This window comes from Protopterus annectens, chromosome 3.part0, assembly GCF_019279795.1.
Source record: "Protopterus annectens isolate FY-2018-M chromosome 3.part0, PAN1.0, whole genome shotgun sequence".
NCBI lineage: Eukaryota > Metazoa > Chordata > Ceratodontiformes > Protopteridae > Protopterus > Protopterus annectens.
This window is the reverse complement of record NC_056731.1, coordinates 553,804,800-553,826,238: the sequence shown is the minus strand read 5'-3', so window position 1 is coordinate 553,826,238 and position 21,439 is coordinate 553,804,800. Positions and strand designations below refer to the sequence as shown.

At 41.4% G+C, this 21,439-nt stretch overlaps 1 protein-coding gene across 5 annotated transcripts in view; it reads right to left on the bottom strand.

Annotated features, from left to right (window-relative positions):
• Positions 1-21,439, bottom strand: part of LOC122796474 (tRNA selenocysteine 1-associated protein 1-like) — a 632,772-nt gene that overhangs the window by 90,674 nt on the left and 520,659 nt on the right. For 3 of the 5 annotated variants that reach the window (XM_044064978.1, XM_044064977.1, XM_044064979.1), the window contains one exon: positions 1-44. This exon is cut by the window's left edge and continues 14 nt beyond it. In XM_044064978.1, the coding sequence (XP_043920913.1) occupies positions 1-44 (44 nt within the window). Of the gene's footprint in view, positions 45-146; positions 222-21,439 lie in introns of all 5 variants that reach the window. The other 2 variants (XM_044064980.1, XR_006363980.1) reach the window with 2 other exon arrangements.

Sequence of the window (21,439 nt, the reverse complement as noted above, 5' to 3'; positions counted from 1 at the left end):
TCTTCATACGCATATGCTGTTGATGATGCTGATGTAGATACTGCCTGGTAATAAATAAATAAATAAATCTTTAAATTTTCACAGAAGGCATACAGAATACTTTTCAGGATTAGGATTAAACTGTTTGCTCAGTTATTTAATTATACCAAATGTCCTGGACCTGAAATTCAGGTGAGCCATTTTGATGGGGACCTAAAACTCAATTGCTGTTCTGTCGAATCCTGGAAGAGAGAAAGTTTGAGTTTCAACTACATGTACAATTTATGATTGAACACTGTAATATACAAACAGCACTGCACTGCACTTATCCAGTGTGTTAAACTTTGTCTCTTTTTCCCTATCTAAAGTTAAATTGTGTATAAAAAGAAAAAAAAAATATTTTGGATTCATAAAACTACATGTCCGGACATATTTTATTTTCTTTTCAATTTGATATGTACAGCAAACACTTTTCTTATTAATGCTCACAAGAAGTATGTTTTTGCTCCACATTTCTCTAATGTTTTTGAAAACATTTTCTTAAATTAAAGATCATGCTGATGTGTTCTTATTGGTTGCAAATTTGTCATGCCTTGAGACAGTGCCATGAAGGTATGTCCATTTAGTCATCTACTTATTGATTACAACACTGCTTTACTATGCAGGATGGCATGGAAGGGAAACTTAATTCTTAAAGCAATTAAGCATTTTACACTGCATTATGTCACAATCTGACTGACTACATGAAATAAAAATGTAAACATGTTCAAAACTGTAGCTGCTTTAGTACTACATTCCTTCAGGAAAACAGTTATGCACATTGCATACTTAATGACTGCTACAACAGAAAGGAAAAAAAAAAAAAGAAAAACATTTAAAAATCAAAGTTTTGTAGAGTATGCTAAGTTCCCCCTATGCACGTTCCAGAGTGGGGGCTGTGCTTCCATGCTTCTACACACTCATACTCAAATTCCACTACCTCAAAGGTTCTGAATACCTAAATATGGAGGAGTAATAAACGAAGATGAAAATCAACAATTCCCTTCATTTCTGACATAGACTGACTTCAAAGATACTGTATTTAGTTTTCTGAAGGTTGAGCCAACAGCAACGAACATCTTTATCTGCAGTTCTGCACTGGTGAAAACAAACCTCTTCCAACTACAGGATCACCTTAGCTCATCATAATTCCAGAAATAACTAGAGTTACCCTCCCCATTAACTGCGCACTACCTGGAGTATTTAAATGCGTTACCGAGAACAGGGTCAACTGAAGGGCAGCAATTTAGTGACAGTTGACAGTCAATGAACTGACAGTAGTATCAGAGTTGTCTTGTAGGCATAAACAAGTTCTTGAAATTAGGTTTTTTTCTGTGCGGAGTCTGCATGTCCTCCCTGCGGTTGAGTAAACTTTAAAGACATGCAGGTAGGTGAGAGTATGTGTGCCTTCTGTGAAGGTTAGGCACTGGCAACTTGACACCATAAAAATCTACTGCCTATCAAGAGCGGACCGGTGATCCGCTGTGGCGACCCCTAACCGGGAAAAGCCAAAAGACTTTATAGTATATGACAACGCTGCTTATTTTCTAGGGAGAGAATGATCTCTATCAAATGACTGAAAGTACCTTTTTGTCATGACTTCTGTACACACAAGCATATATGAACTCATATTAGCCATATCATCAGAATATGTCCACTCCAATGAGCCACAAAGTCTAGGGACATATTTAAAGTGTTGCACACATTTGAGTGTCAACTCTACAGCACAGGTCAGGTTGTCTAATGAATGTCCAATACTGTGCCACTTTAGGTTAAACTACAAGGATATTTCTTACAGAACTGCTACACTGTAACGTTTTATGTATGTGTGGTACAGTTCAGGGAGACGCTTAATATAAGAGTATTTTTTTTTAGAAGAGTCTGTCTTCACAGTGCTGGACAGATTACACAGCACTCTCAGTGAAAGCTAATCCTGGCAAGTCGCTGCCCCCCGCCCAACAATTAGTGATAAGATGCAACTCGACAGCTGTGAGTGGCAGCAGACAATTGCATGCAAGCTGATCTCTGTACTCCTTGGTCTTCCTCTCCAGAATCTGAGCTCAAAAAGGAAACACTGTACCACTGTGGGACACAGCAAAACTTCCAACAACATATTTAGTCTGACTATTCTGACATCAGAGAGAGAAATGCAGCCAACTATTTTCTATATTGCTTGTTCAAGTTAGGATCACACTGTTAGCAAGCTAAACAAGGCAGATAAGACTTCCTTGCCCTAGCAAGCATCCCAACTCATACATGGGGATCAGCAGACATTCCCAGTATGCCCTGCCCTGAATTGCCCGAGATCCTTCTCCCTGCGGGCTTTGCCTGATACAACCAGCCTTACTAGGTGCTTAGACTGCCTTAACAAACTTCTCTCTTAACCCAGAGAACAAAAACCTTTACTTCAAAATTGTCTAGATTCCATTCTATTGTAGAGAGCGAGTCTAGCAACAGTGTGAAGGAAAAGTATATTCATATCATATACTTTCAGTCACCACCCACAGCTTGCAAAAACAAATAAGTACGGGAACACAGACTGACTAGTAAACTGGGAGCTTTGTTCCATGACTCAGCTCTCCCATGATAGTAAGTGTCCTGCAACAGTCAAGATGTCATTTTCCTGATCAATTTTACCTCATACAGGACTAAGACCCAAAGCTACCTGAACTCCTCTACATTGGTGGTTTTTCCCTCCTCAAATGCAGAGTGCAATTTGCTCTTTTCCAAGACAGAAACTTAAATTTCTGATTTAGAAATCTGATTTTCATTACCTATTTCACCCTGTACAGAAAAGTGCTCCACTATATGCTAGAGATTACTGTTGCTGGAGGCCAAGGCAAAAATCATCAACCCTTTTCCTCCCATGTTTTCTACACGGGGTTGGGGTGTTGCATAATTCTCATCACCTCTCTCGACTCAGTGCTACTCTCCTACCTTCAACAGTCAAGCCCTACTGACACGATTCTTCTCTTACACAATCCGTCCAATTGCTGGGAGTCCTCATTTCCCCTTTCCTTCTTCCGATTTCTCACAAATCTTCATGAAATCAATTGCTGTTCTGTAAACGTCCCCATACCCCTGTAATCTGTTCTTTTTGACCTTCACTGCATCTAGTATGGCTTCTGCTCCTATGTCACCATTTCTGTGTCTGTCCTAAACTTTGCATCCTACTACAAATCTCAGGCACTTCATCTCCATCACTTCTTGTTTCCTCAGTTGTTCTGCCTTCATTGCCCAGGTTTTTGTGCCATAAAATTGTCATCTCACAAACATTTTGTAAACTTTAATTTTCAGCTTCTTTAGCATTCTTCTTTCACACACTACTCCTGAAACTCTGTGCAGATGACTGCATCCTCTCTAATTCTAGTTTTGACCTCCACATTCAGATTTCCCTTCTCCTCAGCTGTTGAACTTGCTGAATATGTGTTCCAGGCGGGTATGTCCCTAGCCTTAAGCAGCATTGTACCATCACCCACAAAGATGTCTCAATAGAAACAGAAAATGACTGACTTTAACAAATGGCTTAGTTTCTGGTGTCATTCCTGGGGGATCCAGTACTGGACAGCCTAGGAAGATATGATCGACAGACCATGATGCTTTGCCAGAGATGGCCTGCATCTGTCGCACTTGTACTTCAGACTTCTGGCAAAGGCTCTTGACTCCCCCATAGTGCCCTTTTTAGGAAAAGTGACAAGGTTAACTACCATCATAAAAATGTCAACAAAATGCAAATTAAAGGTCATGCTGCTAAACCATACCTTTCAACCGTACCAAATTATTCGGTGTCTACCAGATTTGAGGCCAAAATAATGGGGTGCCACGAATTCCCGAGTGGCCCCCTTCATTCCCGTATTTTTTTCCAAATTTCCCCCCTTCCATAGTTGTTGCTGACATCATTGTGTGCGGGACGTGAGTGGTGCCGTCGGCTTCATGAGACAGACTGCCAGCCAGTCGGAATTCAACTGAGTGTTTATCTCAGTTTAGTCTATGTGCTACGTTCGTTCGTTGATTCCTTGAACTTACTGGGCAGGAATCGGCAATCAGGGATTTCTTAATTTTCTTTGACTGCGGTCTTGCACAGTGCCAGTGCACTCTTAGTCTCCCACTCAAAGCCCACGAATCCAAAGTCCGGAGGACCCAGAGTAGCTATGAATTAGGAGGAACAGAGGTGCAGAGGATGAGAAAATTTATTTTTGCTTCAGCGGCTCAATTTCCTCCTCTAACACAGGTAAAAAATAAAATAAAATAAACGCTACCGATCCGCGACTAGAGTTATCATTATTATATCATAGCAAGCTTATATAGGTTTTGCAACGGGACCTGCTAGGAACTGTTGCCCTGACAGAGGTAAACCCTTCACCAGGATCTGTACGGAATAGTTCTCCCTCAGAAGTGAAGGAAGAGCATGAGATAGTTTTCAATCTGCTGGTTGGACCATGCCTGGGAATCTAAGAACTTGTGATCTTTATCTGCTTGGATGCAGAGCAGACTTATTATTAAATGCATTGTGTGAATGGGGATAAATGTGTGCGCGTGGGGGGGGGGGGGAGGCACAATCAAGCATGTGATGTTTGTACCAGATGGGATTTTATCAGCTCTGTAATACTATATTTCTTTATTTTCTCCTGGTGACCATTCATGCAGTGTACACGTTTCTTGTTTTGTTCAGGGCGGTGTGTCTTAGAAATAATATTTGCTGCCATTTCTGTGAAGATTAGCGATCCATTGTTGGAAAAATTTAAATGCTTCATGTTTTGTTCTCAAATGAGACATGGATAAAACTGTACATCTAGAGCTTGCTCATCTATTTTTGGTAGGGCACCGGTTATACAGCCAAATCTCTGCATGTGCTCAAATAACAGAAAAGGGGTCATAAATAAAACAGAGCACCTCTCCAACTATTTCCATCTCAGTCATGAGAAAAATGCTATGTGATTCTTAATATAAATAAGGCCAGTTAATTTTATGTGTAGACTATGCTATTGTTATCAGTCTAGGTGGTTAATAGTCCATTATAATGGCAGGGTTAAAATGAACAAACATTTTTGAGCCTGTGTCACTTGGTAGTTTGTGTTCTAGTTGTACTCTGTGAAGCATGCATATTCTTTTGAGTGCCCTTTTGGCTTGATTCTTGTGTTTTTAATAGGCATGCTCATATCAACTTTCCTATTGAAAGAAAAAAATATTTCCATGAAGTTTCCATGAACTGGATGAAATGTTAAACTTCCTCCATATTTAATTTTTTTTATATTTTTTGTAAAAGTTTATTATCTCACATGTGGAGAATAGAAAACTGATTATAGCAGTTTAAATGGTGATAGCTACGAAGAGTTTTTTTTTTTTAATAAGGCCTGAAGCCCTGATGTCTGAAAAGTTGTTTCTGTTTGCAAAGTTATTTCTGGAGAGTCATTGTTCACACAGTTGGACCCGGAACCTGTCCTAGCCAGTGATTTGGTTTGACAGTCTAGGAAAAGATAAACCAGCCATGTGTATTGTGTAGCTCTGCTTTTACCACTGAAAGTTTCAACTGACTCCTGTCTGTTTTAGAGAGGAATCCTTAGTGATAAACTACGGTCTGATATGATCTTGGAAATAAAGTAAATGGATTTTTAAATTAGTTTTTTTTTCCAATAACAAAAGGTAGTACCAAAGCCTGTAGCATTGGCTGTTCTTTAAAAAAAAGATAGTTTTCTGATAAGTGTTTAAGGCTGATGTCATAGCTGATACGTGATGATTAATCACATAGTCGTATAATAGTTTAAACTGCGGAAAATCCTTTTAAGGTCTGCAAGCTCCATGGGATGCTGTAAGATAAAAAAGGTCTAAATTTAGAATCAGAAGCATTGTACAGGCTGATATCAGTATTAGGAGTAAAGAAGATGAATTTTAGAAGAGTGGCTTTAATGTTTTGTGTTCACTCAACTTGTGATGGTTCTAAGTGATGAATTTGCTGATGATAATGGTAGTAAATAGGGGAGTAAAGTGAGTACACTATCAGACCATATTCTGAAATGCACCACTCTTGGGGGTGTGTGTGTGTGTGTGTGTGTGTGTGTGTGTGTGTGTGTGTGTGTGTGTGTGTGTGTGCACGTGTATGTGTCCATAATGGAAGTGGGTGAACTAAAGCATATTCCATCACATTTCTTATCTTCTTGTTTTACTAATATAAATTGAAGTACATCAGGCATTCCTGGATGATATTTAGGTAAATCTGTTTAGGGAAAAATACAGTGATTTTTCTATATGCATTGAAAAAAGGGAGATTCCTGATATTTAAGGGGTTTATTCCAGTGGAAAGATGGTAAGCACCATTTATTTTGAAGAACTTTTCCTTTCTTCCTTGATAACATTTATGTACCTTTTCCGGTGGACTTTCAGGATCCATAAATATCTCACAATTTAAACTTCCAAGCCAAATACTCCCATGGTTGATGGTGAAACTGTTTCTTTTCCTTTATCACTTTGTGTACTTTTCCAGTGTACTTTTAAGGATCCATTAATCTCCCACACTATAAACCTGCAAGCTGTTTTGCTCCAGTGGTTGATGGTGTAATTGGTGACCATAAGTGTGCTAGCGTCATCGTCCTGTTGGATGTCAATTAGTGGTCGTTCACTGAGCAGAGGTGGTACATGCTAATTTTATTCTAAACACTGTCTGGCATTTTCCTGATTCTAAAACAGTAGCTTATGACTAGCTTATGACACCATGTTAGTGTGGCATCCCACTGCACTTATTACCTAGACCATTCAAATGTGTGCCTTAGAGTAAGCAACTGCAGTCAGCTAAATCACAATACCAGCAAATAACCTTCTTAAATCAAGTGAACATTTAAGAATCAAGACAAGCCCCCAGACATTTAAATAAACATAATGCTCAGACAGAAGGGGTTAAGTTGTGTAAGAATTGTAACACACAACCTTAGTCTTCAGTGTGCAGCAGGCACAAATCTTCACTTCTGTGGACATCCAGCTTAATGCAAATAAGATCAAATCCAAATTTTTGTACCCTTTTTAAACTTGGTAAGAGATGCAGCAACCAGGCTTGTATCAACACTTACAATGGGCATACCTCACAACAATGCAATAATTCTGGACAAAGGTCCAAAATCAGGGAAAGATTTTAACTGCTGCTCTTATAAACTTGGTTATTAAAAGTAACATTCTTTGCAGTAAATTGCGCATTGGAAAATCACTATTGTAAAGCTAGAATTATGTTAGAATTACCATCGTAAAGATGGAATTATGTCAAAGGGTAGTTCTTGATGTGTTTTGCAAAGACCACAACTCATTTGTTTTAATGATTGATGTATTTTAAGTATACAGTAGCTATAGCACTAGCATAGATTGCAGCTTTAAAGGCATCAGCTGCTAATATTACTTTTAACCATAGCCGATTTATTATTCTAATATGCAAGCACTATTCATAGGTTCATAGATTAGTACTAGGCTAACTGCCCTTGCAAGCCATTTTAAGCCTAGCCAGTTATCCCCTGTGAGATTCAAACCTTGTACCTTGTGTTTGTAAGGCAAACACCTTAACCATTAGGCCACCCTCCCAACCCTAACTTTTTTCCTAAATACACACACACTGCTGTCCCAGATTCTTGTTGTTATCCTTTTCTATTATTCTCCCTCCTATGATGTGCCAACTATAAGATGCTTTGTGATTGGTTTATAATTGTTGGCTAACGGGTTGCACTTGCACAGTTTCTTATTTTTGCTCTATTTAATTGCAGCTTGCTTTAATTTGAAACACTATGGTTCTTCTGTTTATTTTGTGTTTAATAATTTTGTCTGTTCTTCAGTTGGCATTTAAAAGCCAATATCCCACAATTTTGTTGGAGTGGGCGGGGTCACAATTATGTATGCAACATTTATGTTAATCGGCATGCACATTTGTATCTATTTTTCATGGGCTTTTGTCCAGATTTCTTGCTCTGAGAGGTTGAGAGGTATGTGCTAAACGCTAGGAGTCTAAACATGAAACTGCACTCATTGTAAGCATTCTTAACCTTGGAAAATGCTGACATCTGTGCAGTCACAGAAAAGTACAGTTTTGTACCTACCATAAATGTAGATGTCCGATAGACATGCAACTGCAGTCATAACATGTGGGTTGTCCTGCCTCAGGCAGCCTTCGGTCGGCCGGATTCCAAAGTCTGGGTCCGACGTCGGCTGATGTCGCATTTCTCTCTGACGTCAGAGCGGCTGGAGTACATAAGCATCAGCCGACGCCATTTTCTTCAGTGTTTCTTGCCCCAGATGCCAGGTGCCCTCCAAGGAAGGCTGTAATCAAATTGGAAGACAAAAACAGGATTCCAAACAAATACATGAGCAATAAAACAAATACACCATAACAGATATCCCCAGCTAAGAGAAAGGGGGATAGGAGTGGACCCTAGGCATAGAGGGGTATGGAGGGAGGGAAAACCTGACTGCAGTTGCATGTCTATCGGACATCTACATTTATGGTAGGTACAAAACTGTACTATGTCCTTCAAGAATGCAACTGCAGTCATAACATGTGGGTAGAATACCATAGCTTAGCTGGGGGAGGAGGTATGCTCTAGGAAACAGATGGTGTGGCAATCAAACCCTGCAGGACTGCCGAAGCAAAGCCTGCTCTGGATCTGGAATATAGAGGGAGATTGTAGTGTTTGGAGAATGTATGCATGGAGCTCCATGTGGCAGCTTCTAGAATGTCCTTTGTAGGCACCCCTCTTAAAAATGCTGTAGAGGTGGCTGTAGCTCTGGTGGAATGTGGTCTGACATAGGCTGGAACAGTCTTCCCATGAAAGGAATAACAGAATCTGATGCAATGTCCAATCCATTTAGAAATAGTCTGTTTTGAAATTGCTTTTCCTTGGACTGCAGGGGCGTAAGCTACAAAAAGCTGTTCAGACTTCCTACTGGCCTTGGTTCTGTCCAGGTAGTATCGAAGTTGTCTATGAATGTCCAAGGTATGCAAAAATCTTTCCCCCTTATTCTCAGGATTGGGGAAGAAAGCAGGCAGATGAATGGCTTGATTTAGAGAAACCCTAGATACCACCTTTGGCATAAAAGTAGGGTTGGTCCTTAATGAAACCCTGTCTCTGTGGAAAATAATAAAGGGTGGTATTGCCATTAGGGCCTGTAGCTCCAAAACCCTTCTTGCTGAGGTAATTGCCAACAGGAAAGCTGTTTTCCGTGAGAGAAATTGCAAGTCAACTGAAGCTGCTGGCTCAAAATGAGGTAGAGTCAGTTTTTCTAAGACAAAATTGAGGTCCCAGGCTGGCACTGGGGCCTTTCTTGGTGGCTTAATGTTCTTGATTCCCCTGAGGAATTGTCTTAGTAAGGGATGAGAGAAAACAGGAGGATCAGTGTTGTATCTAGCTGAAATAGCAGATGCATGTATCTTTATTGAAGAATATGAGAGGCCGCTCTGCAACATATCTGCCAAATATTCCAAGATGAGTGGGATGTTCAGTAATGATGCATCATGTCCCTTGCTGGTATTCCAATTGCTGAATCTTTTCCACTTTGCTAAGTAAACCTTTCTGGTGGATGGTCTTCGAGCCTCTGTTAGTATCCGCTGAGCTTCCTTGGAGAGAGATAAGCTGAAGTTATTTATGGGATCTCCCAGGCTGTTAGCTGCAGTGTCTGAAGGTTTGGATGCAGTATTTCGAAATTGTGTTGAGTCAAAAGTAGAGGCCACTGAGGGAGGGCCCACCTCCTGGTGTGACATATGCTCCGTAGTAGTGGGTACCAGTGTTGTCTTGGTCAATCCGGAGCTATTATGATACCCTTGGGCTTCTCTGCTTTGATCTTTAGTAATACTGAGGTCATCAGTGGCAGAGGTGGGAATGCATAGATTGCTAGGGAGTTCCAATTGAATGAAAGGACATCTATTTTCCAAGCCTTTGGATGGTATGTCCTTGTGCAAAATTTTGGTAGAAGATGATTGAGGTGAGAGGCAAATAGGTCCACTTCTGGCTTACCCCATGTTGAAGTGAGTTGTCTGAAAGCCTTCGGATGTAACCTCCACTCGTGTGGATCTGTGAAATTCCTGCTTAGGCTGTCCGCCAACACATTGTCTTTTCCTGGAACAAACTGGGATTGTAACTGGATGTTTAGACTCAGTGACTTCTCCCAAAGCTGCATTGTCAGTCTGCAAAGGGGGTAAGAGTGGGTGCCCCCCTGCTTGTTTATGTACCACATCACAGTGGTGTTGTCTGTCCGTATCATTAAATGGCCTTGCTGGAGTTGGTGTTGAAAAGCCTCGATAGCATGCATTACTGCCAGCATTTCCTTTTGGTTTATATGCAGATGTGTTTCCTTTGGAGACCATTGTCCTTGTATACACATGCCTTCCATGTGCCCCATCCAAAGTCTGAGGCGTCTGTAGTCATGGTCTGTGTTATCTGTGGTTTTTTGAATGACATACCTGTGTTTTCCTGGCTCACCGAGGCCCACCATAGGAATTCCTTTGTAGGCATGGAATGAGTGGTATGATTGTCTCCAAGTTGTTGCTGTGTTGAGACCAAATGCTTTTTAGGTACCACTGAAGCTTTCTCATGTATAGTTTTGCTAATGGAACCAGTAGAATGCAGGATGCCATGTAACCTAGGGCCTGTAGGAATCTCCTTGCAGTCATCTGGGTGAGTTTTGCTAAACCTTTGAAGTACTGAGTTAACTTCTCTTGCTTGTCTTCTGTCAGGTAAGCCATCTGAGAGGCTGTGTCTAGTTTGGCTCCTAAGAAGATTAATTGCTGGGATGGCTGCAGTCTTGACTTTTGGAAGTTGACTGTGTATCCCAGAGCTTGAAGTAATCGTATGACATAATCCAGGTTTTTTGTCAACATCAATTTGTCGTCCGCTTGTATGAATGAGGCAGTCGTCCAGGTACGGGTAAATTTGTATACCCTGGAGCCTGCAATGAGCAATTACTGAAGCCAGGCATTTTGTAAATACTCTGGGTGCAGTAGATAAGCCAAATGGCAATGCTGAGAATTGATAATGCTCTGGCCCTGCAAGAAATCTGAGGTATCTTCTGCAGCTGTGTCTAATAGGGACATGCAGGTATGCCTCCTTGAGGTCCAGAGTAATCAGCCACGACTCCTTGCCCAGCATGGGAAGGAGTTGCTGTAGAGTCAGCATTCTGAACTTTGGTACTATGAGAAAGGTGTTTAATGCGGACAAGTCCAGTATTGGTCTCCATTGAGATTCTTTTCTTGGAACAAGGAACAGTCTTGAGTAAAACCCTGTTCTTGTTCTTGTTGTGGAACTCTTTCTATTGCTTTCATTCGAAGTCAGCAGAGTGATTTGCTTGATAGCCTCTGCCCTTTGATGTTGTGGTAGATTTGGCATGCCTTGTTTTCTTGGTAAGGTATGAAAATGAAACCTGTACCCTCAGTCTATAATGTCCAAAATCCATTTGTCCTTTGTCAGTCTGTGCCAGTTTTCTGCAAACAGAGATAATTTCCCACCCAAGGGAGCTTCTAGTTGTTCCCTGGTAGGCGGTAGTAGAGGAAAGTCATTGAGTTTGTGGTTGTTGGGCAGGTGAAACCCCTCGCCACTTCTTTGGTTTCCTGGCTGCCATTGTCGCCCCTGTAAGGGCCTCTGTATTGGCCTCTTCCTCGGCCACGTCTGTTCTTACCCCTGTGAAACTTTTCTGGATTAGGAAAGGACCAGTTTTTTGAAGGCCAATTCCTACTGAATCTGGGGGGGTTGAACCTGGAGGAAATCTTTCACAGTCTGAACTGATTTTGCTTTTTCTTCGATGGTCTTTAACACATCCTTAGCATTTGCACCAAAAAGCTTGTTCTTTTCCAAAGGTGCATCCAGAAGTTTTGCTTTTACATGATCTGGTAGAGGTTGATCTTTTAACCAAGCATGTCTACGCATCACTGCCCCTGTCATAGATGCCCTACATGAAGCTTCCAGTGCATCATATCCACACTGCAGGAAGTGATTTGCTTACTTGCTGAGTGTTATGTACAGCTTCCTGCAAAGTCTTCCTGTCTAAAGGATCAGGAGAAGCTAATGTTTTTTGTAAATCTTCTAAGAGATAATCCTGATATTGGAACATATGGAAAAGGCAATTTAAAGCTCTCATAGATAAGGTAGTGGATGTGTAAACCTTTTTACCCCATCTCTCTAATGACCTTGCTTCCCTGTTGGAGGGAAAATGATTTTTTGAGGTGGAGGCTGAAACTCCTTTAGGCCCCTGTGAAATAGTTTCCAAATCAGCAGTATGGGCCCTGAATAAATGGGAATGAGTTTCTGGGACCCTGTAATACCTGTCTGGCTTGGCTGGAGCAGGAGGAAGAGAATCAGGGGTAGCACTAGAATTAGAATACAAATCATCCAGATCATCAAGTACAGGAGGAATAGCTAAGGGCCTGTGCTGAGGCTTCTTAAGGAAAGTCCTAAGGCGTTTCCTAGAATCAGAATATTCCTGACCCTGCCACTTGAAATGTTCCCTCATGGTGTGCAGAACTTCCCCAAAAGAAATATCCTCAGGAGGGGAGGCCGAAGGAATGGAATCTTCTGCATCCGAGTCCTCATAGGTCTGGAAGAGCTCTTCCTGGCTATCAGAGTGGACAGAGCCCTCAGAATCTTCACCTGAAGGAGAAGGGTCAGAGGGTTCAACCCGGGGCCTTTTATCAGGAGGAGGCTGGGATGCTCTCTCAGGATGGGCCTGTGAACCTCTGATCATGGAAATTAAATCAGCAGCCATGGACATAATTTGTGTCTCCGGAGTCGGCTGAGGTAAGGATTTGGAAGCAATATGCTTTGTTTTGCTGGCTGCCTTAGCCCTAGTGTAGGCCTTAATAGACATGGCCATAGGAGGCCTGGCAGCTCCACGTGCAGGAGTGACCTTGTCTACAGCAATGGTCTCGGGCATTTCCTCGGTTTCGGTATCCGGAGGAAAGTCTATAACTGGCGGAGTAATATCTGGAATCGGAGTAGTCGGTAATGCGGTGTCTTCGGTTCGGAGCAGTGGAGAGACCGTCTCAGAGGGAACCGGAGCACTCGCGCTAGGTTTTGGCGTGGAGTCGGTGGTAGACGCGGGCCGAGGATGTCGGTCCCGGTCTTTTCGCTTTTTGGGAGTTTGCGATGTCGGAAGATCCGACGGCATGGTGTAAGCAAATTTATCGCCGAAAAAATCTTCAGCGAACTCCGCCCGGCGCCTGAGAGTGCGCTTGTTGAAGCGAGCACAGGCTACACAGGCCGAGACGTCGTGGTCTGGGCCCAGGCAAGGGAGGCAGTAAGAGTGGAAATCCTTATGAGGTATTTGTTTACCACAAAAAAGACAATTGTTAACTTTTTCAGTAATTTCTGACATCGGCTGAGGCAAGAAAAGGTCCCCAACGGGGTACTTAGCTTTTTTGATGACTTCGGTATCGTAGAATACAGGAGCTGACCGACCGGCACTTGCGAACCGCTTCTGCTTCGGGCACCGCGCGGCAAGAAAGACTGAAGAAAATGGCATCGGCTGATGCTTATGTACTCCAGCTGCTCTGACGTCGGACAGAAATGCGACATCAGCCGACGTCGGACCCAGACTTTGGAATCCAGCCGACCGAGGGCTGCCTGAGGCAGGACAACCCACATGTTATGACTGCAGTTGCATTCTTGAAGGACATCCTGGTTCACAGCTGCGGAGAACACCCCAGCCTTACCTGGTTACTCATAATATCATACATTCAGACCCCAAACTATGGGCAGTAAAGCCAAATGAGGTGGAGTTTCACTATACATTAAAGACATACACACCCTCCAGGCTGGTCAAACAGTTTGACACAAAGGAGACACTCCAGGTGCAGTTAACCATTGACAAGACCCCTATACACATCATAGCTAGCTACCGGCCCCCAAAACTGACTCAAGAAGCCCAATCCACCTACCTGGACCTCTTTGAATCTATCAAGATTCAATCCTTTACCTTGATTCCTGGGTGACTTTAACTACTCAAACACAGACTGAAAGAACTACTCATGCCAGAACACAAATGCCCAGAGATTTCTTGATTTTGTCAATGCAAATGCTTTGGAACAGCTAGTCGATACCCCCACAAGAGGTGATAATATCTTGGACTTTTTATTAACCAATGAGTAGCCACTGTAGCATCCCTGCAATACCAACCTCCCTGGTAGATCCAAACATAAAGCGGTCACTTTCGAAGTTACCATCTTCCTCCGACCTCCCTCTAGCTAGGGTCAAACAAAAAAACTTCTCCAATGCTGTTTACAGCCTCCTGAGGGATGGTATAAACAGGCTTCACAGCCCCCTCCCCCTCTCTAGGAACTGGCATCAGTATCCAAAACTATACCAAAGCACTATACAAGCATTTATGTAGATGGATGGAATCAGGAATACCCGACAGGACTAAACCATCTTCTGCAAGGAAGAATAAACCTGTCTGGTGGATATCTGTAATAAATAAACTCCATAACAAAAGGAAGAAATTGCTGTCTAGGACCAAGAAGGAGCAGGTGCCCAATTGGAAGCAATCTCTCCTTAGCCTGAACAAGCAAATAAGAGCACTAGTGAAATCCTCCAAAGCAAACTTCGAGTCCAAATTGGCCACATCTATTAGAGACAATATTAAGGCCTTCTTCACATATGTCTGCAATCTCAAAGGAAGCACCCAGATCTGTTTAGAACTGGTGGTCAAGGACACCATATACAAATGCCGTAGGTATAGCCAACCTGCAGGAAGACAGGTTCAGTGAAAACTTCACCCCTCTGTCACCCCATCAGTAAATCATGACATTCCCAGTACCTGTCCCCTTCCCCTTATATCTAGGTAACAGGTCATCACTGCTCTCTCAAAGGCAAAAGAAGCCTCCATGGGACCTGATAACATCCCATCTGCATCCTACATGAACTCAGGCAGGAACTTGCAGCACCATTAGACACCCTAATTAAACCAAAGCCTGAGTACTGGCTTTTTTCCAGCTGAGTGGAAGACAGCCACTTTCATCCCTTTGCACAAAAGTGGAGTGTCCACTGACCCGGGAAATTCTAGACCCATCAGGCTAACTAGCCTGATCTGTAAGGCCATGGAACCAATTATCATGGACCTCATTAACAAGGGCACTGGCAACCTCCAAACACTCAGTTCTACACAGCTTGGCTTCATCAAGGGGAGGTCACGTTTGTTAAATTTGGTTGACTTCTTTGAGACAGTCACCAAAGCCATGGATGAAGGGAAAACTGTGCATACCACCTACCGTGACCTGGCCAAAGCCTCTGACACTATTTCCCACTTGGGCATAACAGATAAACTCTCTCAACTACGCATCAATCTGTATGTTACCAGATAGGTAGCTAACTGGTTCACTGATAGACCCCACCAAGTCAAAACAGGGGTGTACCTCAGGGTTCAGTCTCAGGGCCTCAGTTATTTCAGACATACATTTCTGAGGTGCAAGCCAAAACCAGTGGACTATGGCTGACCAAGTCTCCACATGACTGCAAGCTGGACGCTGTCATCGATACCCCATATGATGTGGACATCCTCCAAGAGGGTCTCTCCCAAACAAATGACTGGTGCCAGAAACATGACCTCAAGCCGAATACAAAAAAAAATGCATCTTCACCCCCTTTGGGGAGAGTGATGTTCCCAAAAATTATCACATTAATAACAATGCCCTAAGCATGCAATCAGTCCTGAGGGATTTGGGCATCCAGGTTGATAGCAAAGAAACCGTGTTGGGTAAAACCTTGGTGCAGAAATAAATCCAAATGAAATATAAAAAGTAAAAAATGCACCAAGATAACACACAGCAAAATGTTTAATCACAGCAAAGTACAAAGTGGTAAGCGTTTTCACAACTGAAGTTGCTTCATCAGACACCACAGTAAAAAATGCACAAGTTTAAAAAGAGATTTTAAAATGCCAATTAATCAATAAAATCACACAATAATTAAGTAGCAGTGAAAAACAATTAAGCCTCATGCTCAAACTAAAAAAGCATTGCTTAAGAACATTGCTTAAAAACATAGTACAAAAGGAATCAAATACTATACATGAGAAAGCACTTAAAAACTTATAAAACCATTATAAAACATGGAAAAATACTAGGCAGGAAAAAATTAAATAGAATACTTTGAAAACTAAAAGCTAGTTAAATACATAGACTAATTTTGAAAGAACTTAGCTAATCTTAATGCTTGAGATGTCTAGCCTTTAAAAAAGGGACCAAGGAAGTAGTAGCATTCAAACCAGGATACTTTTCAGCATTAAGTTTCAAAATCCACTTCTGTTCATGTCCCTCTGTGATATTCTCAATGTCACCATCTCTGGGGTTTCTATGAATATGTTGTAGAACAAAGAACTTAAAGGAATGAGAACGGCCATTGGACATAACATGATTGGCTAGAGCATTTCATGGTTTATTATTACTGATATCTCTTAGGTGGTCTAAAATACGATCTTTAAGCATTCTATTTGTTTTTCCCACATAAAAAGCAGGACCTTGTACACAAAAACAATAATAGACCACATCTGTAGATCTGCAATCAGTGTATTGATTAGTGTACAAATCAAATTTCCTAGTAGGATGTAAATATTTATTTTTACTATGTATAAATTGACAAGTACTGCAATTCCTGCATGGAAAAGTACCATGCCGATTGGATCTAATAATAGTTCTAGATAATTCACCATGACATAGATGTTGTTTAAGGGATTTATTATTTCTAAAACTAAAAATAGGAGAATGTCCGACCTTGTCTACCAATCCAGGCACTTCTTGTAGCAAATACCAATGCTTTTTGACTACATTTAAGTATTGATTGATGTTACTGGAAAACTGAAACACCACTCTAAAATCATTACTAGTTCTGTTAATATATCTTGTATTGTCAGCAGCATCACCACCATTAAAATAAGGTTTACATCTAGTGCTTCTCAGCTTCTCCACCCATGCGTCCTATTGTTTCAGGCACTGGGTAGTGTACTGAACCTCTCTCTACTTATGTAGAGGGATGTTTACATGGTTTGTTGGCAAACTGCCATACAATATTGAAGGATACAAAGATGTTTTTACAAAGGTTTTATGATAGAATGGAAAGTGTTGGTACTTTTCCATGCAGGAATTGAAGTGCTCGTCAATTTATACCAAAGATATTGGTAATAATAAACCATCAAATGCTCTAGCCAATCATGTTATGTCCAATGGCCATTCTAATTCCTTTAAGTTCTTTGTTCTACAACATATTCATAGAAACCCCAGAGGTGGTGACATTGAGAATATCACAGAGGGACATGAACAGAAGTGGATTTTGAAACTTAATGCTGAAAAGTATCCTGGTTTGAATGCTACTACTTCCTTGGTCCCTTTTTTAAAGGCTAGACATCTCAAGCATTAAGATTAGCTAAGTTCTTTCAAAATTATTCTATGTATTTAATTATCTTTTAGTTTCCAAGTATTCTATTTAATTTTTTTCCTGCCTAGTATTTTTCCATGTTTTATAATGATTTTATAAGTTTTTAAGTGCTTTCTCATGTATAGTATTTGATCCCTTTTGTACTATGTTTTTAAGCAATGCTTTCTTTAGTTTGAGCATGAGGCTTAATCGTTTTTCACTGCTACTTAATCATTGTGTGATTTTATTGATTCATTGGCATTTTAGAATCTCTATTTAAACTTGTGCATTTTCTACTGTGGTGTCTGATGAAGCAACTTCGGTTGTGAAAGCGCTTACCACTTTGTACTTTGCTGTGATTAAACGTTTTGCTGTGTGTTATCTTGGTGCATTTTTTACTTTTTATCTTTCATTCAGGTTGATAGCAACTTGACTTTTGACAGTCATGTTGATTCCATTGTACGGAAAGCTTTCCACGTGGCCCACCTCATAAGTAAAGGTATTTCTTCCCGGGACAAGGAGGTCATAACATCCCTTTGTTCTTCCATTATAAGGCCCATTATTAAGTGCAACGCCCCATTCGGCATGTACCTCACAAAGCACATGCAGCAGCTGGAGAGACCACAGAGGTGCCTCACCAGGAGAAACCAGGGCCTCAAAAATTTACCATAGACAGATAGGCTAAAAGCCCTCTCCCTCTACTCAGTTAAATGCAGAATCCACAGAGGCGACCTCTGTTTGGCATACAAAGTGATCTTGGACCCCGCATTGATGGGACTTGCTACATATCTGCAAGTCAAGCTCCATTCGAGTAACCCACATGCGTGGCCTTGACCTGGTCTGTGACATCAATAAGACTTGTTAGCAGGCCAGATTTCTGTCCCAGAGATTCCCCCATCTGTGGAACAGACTCCCTTTTCCATGTCAAGCAGAGTACCTCTTTACCCCTTTTTAAGCGTAACCTGGATAATTGGATGGAAAATAGAAAATACATCCCTGGGTTTCTACCAGTGTCCCTGCTGGACAGGGGCATCGGGTGCTGATTTGTCTAAACATGGGCTAAACTCTTGGCTAGGCTTATAACAGCTTCAGGGCCAATAGCCTAGTAACTTCCTATGATCATATAACCCCTTCCAGATACTTGAAGCTGTCAACCTGTTCCACTGCTTCCCCTCTAACTCAGTTTTTGCCTTCTTCCAATTTCTCCCATTTGCTACCATGACAACTGTCTTGCTTATACTTTGTTCCATCTCATGTGCATTCAGTTTTGAATTCCATTCCCCTTACATTTGCTGAAGTTCTTGTTCAGCGTCTGACTGTAATGCCACATAGTCTGAATTAAGCAGCTTTGTTAATTTGTACCCCAACCTGTTCATTAAGGTAGTCCATCACCAGTATGAACACCAGTGGGCTCATAGGTGAAGCCTGATACACACCCACTCCCACTGGAAAACGAGTCAGAACACTGTTTGTATTTGCGTCATCCGGTCCTTGTACATAGTCTGCACTAATTCTGCCAATGTGTCTGAGACTACAAACCATCACAGAAATGTCTAAATCAGCTTTCTTGGGACCTTGAATATGCTTTTTCCAAGTCTAGGAATACTCAATTGGACTTGTCCTTAGCTTCTTAACTATCTGTCTTTCTGCAAGCATCTGTTCAGTTGTACTGCATCATGATCTAAATCCAAACTCATATATACCATTTTATTTTCATCTGCTCTTTATATTTATTAATAAATCACCTTTCCTGAACTTTTACGCAGTGTGACAGATATGTTACTTCTGTTATCCCACTCTTGTGAATGCCCATTTTGCTTCTGTACAGTGGCACTAGGATGCTTATTTTCTAGTCATCCAGAATGTACCTTTAGTCCATACTACCATGAGCACTCTCAGGAGTTATTTTGCCCCTCACACACCCAACATTTTGACTATATCTTTCGTGAACTCATCTGAGCCATCTACTCTCCCTGACTTCCATTTTCCTTTGTGTTACTCTTACTTCTTCGAGGGTGGGTTCTTCCTCTTTCATCATAAGCTGTGTATGGGACAGTACAGCTTTATGGCATTTTCTTCATTCAGAAGCTGCTGTTAGTACTCTTTCCATCTGCCTCTGATGTCCTGTGCCTTGGTGAAATGACTGTTGCTGGCATGGTGACTGTCTAACTTCTGCTACTGTGTCTCTGATGTTTTTTTCTTTGCTATTGTTCTCTTAGCCTCTTTGTTAACCAACCAGTATTCTTTCTTAGACTGGCCCATCTTTTCAATCTCCCACTAATTCCTGCACTACTCCTTTCTTTTGATAACTTACTGCACTTCTTCATTCAACCACCACCTTCCATTACATTCCTTACTTCCCTAGCTGGCTCATCCACATATCTGCTCTGTAGTCCTCACACATACTGTTTTGAGACATTATCATTCTTCAACTTCACTTATTTTTTCTTATTCCTGAGGTGTGCAGCCCTAAGTATTTCCTTGAACTCTTCTGCTTTCACTTCAGTGAACTTCTAGGTTTTCAGCCCAGTCTCTGTTGAACTTAGATCCTTCTCTGATCTCAGCTTGCAATTGTGGCTTCCAGTGGTTTATGGTGTGGGCTGACAGCTTTGATGGGGACAATATTGTTTACAAACAACAAGGATGAGATCCTCACACCCCCAAAATGGATACTGTCTAAACCCTGAAGTTACTTTACACCCTTGTTCATTTCTGCTCGACCTTCTCTGCAATTGGAGCTGCTGTGGTTTCTGCTCTGATATCCTCATTTCTTTGTCTATGTGCATCCTACCACCTGCCTCAGCCACTTCATCTCAATCACCTCTAGCTTCCTCAACTGCTCTGCCTTTGCTGCCTGGGTTTCTGTACCATGCAGTAGTACTGGTCACACCACTGTTTTGTACATCTAACTTTTCAGCTTCTTTGACATTCTTCTGAAATACACTACCCTGCCACTCTGTGCATTTGACTGCAGCCGCTCTCACTCTAGTTTTGATTTCTTCATTCAGACTTCATACCTCCTCCACTCCCACCCAGTTACTTGAAGCTGTTATCCTGTTCTACTATTTTTCCTTGTATCTTATTTTTCAGTTTCTTCCAGTTTCCCCATTTGCTGCCATTACAACGGTTTTATCTATAGTCAGTTTCATCCTATGTGCCTTGAGTTTTGCATTCCAATCCCCTATCCTTTGCTGAAGTTCTTGCTCAGAGTCTGCCTGTCCCCTCCACCCTATTTGCTGATGTAGTCCATACTCAGATGAACAGCAGGGGGCTTGAGTTGAACACTGATGCACACACTACCACTGGGAACACCTCTGAAAGACCGAACACTGTCTGCACTTGAGTCATTGGGTCCTTGTACATAGACTGCACTAATTCTACAAATGTTTCTGTAACTTCAAAAAAAAAAAAAAAACACAGGACTGCCCAAATCAGCTTTCTTGGGACCCTGTCATATGCTTTCTTCAAGTATAAGAATGCCCAATTGGAATCTTTCCTCAACTCTAGCCTCTTCTCAACTTTGTCTCATTGCAAACACTGAGTGAGATGTGCTGCATTCTGATCTGAATCCAAAACTGTTCATCTCCCACCTTTTTACTACTTTGCGTATTCATTTAATAATCACCCTAACCAGAACTTTCATGCAGTGTGACAAGAGTTTGATACCTCTATACTGCCCATAGCTGTGGATGTCCCCTTTGTTCTAGTACACCAGAATGAGTATGCTTATTCTCCAGAGATATGGAATACATCTTTCTGTTCGTACTGCTATGAGAATCCTCAGGAGCCTTTTTTCTCACCCAATATCCTGATCATTATCTGATAAGACCTCAGTGAACCTGCTGCTTTCCCCGACTTCATTTTCCTTAGTGCTGTTTGTGATGTTATGATGTACTGTCATCTGTGCCAGGGAAAGCAGGGCAGTACATGTGTTCATAGCCAGCACAGTTAGCTAGAGTTTTGTAAAGAATTTTATGTTATTTGACTATCACATTGATTTCTACAGATGTTTGAGTTAAAAATATATTTGTAAAATTATTGTGTTAACAATGCAACAACAG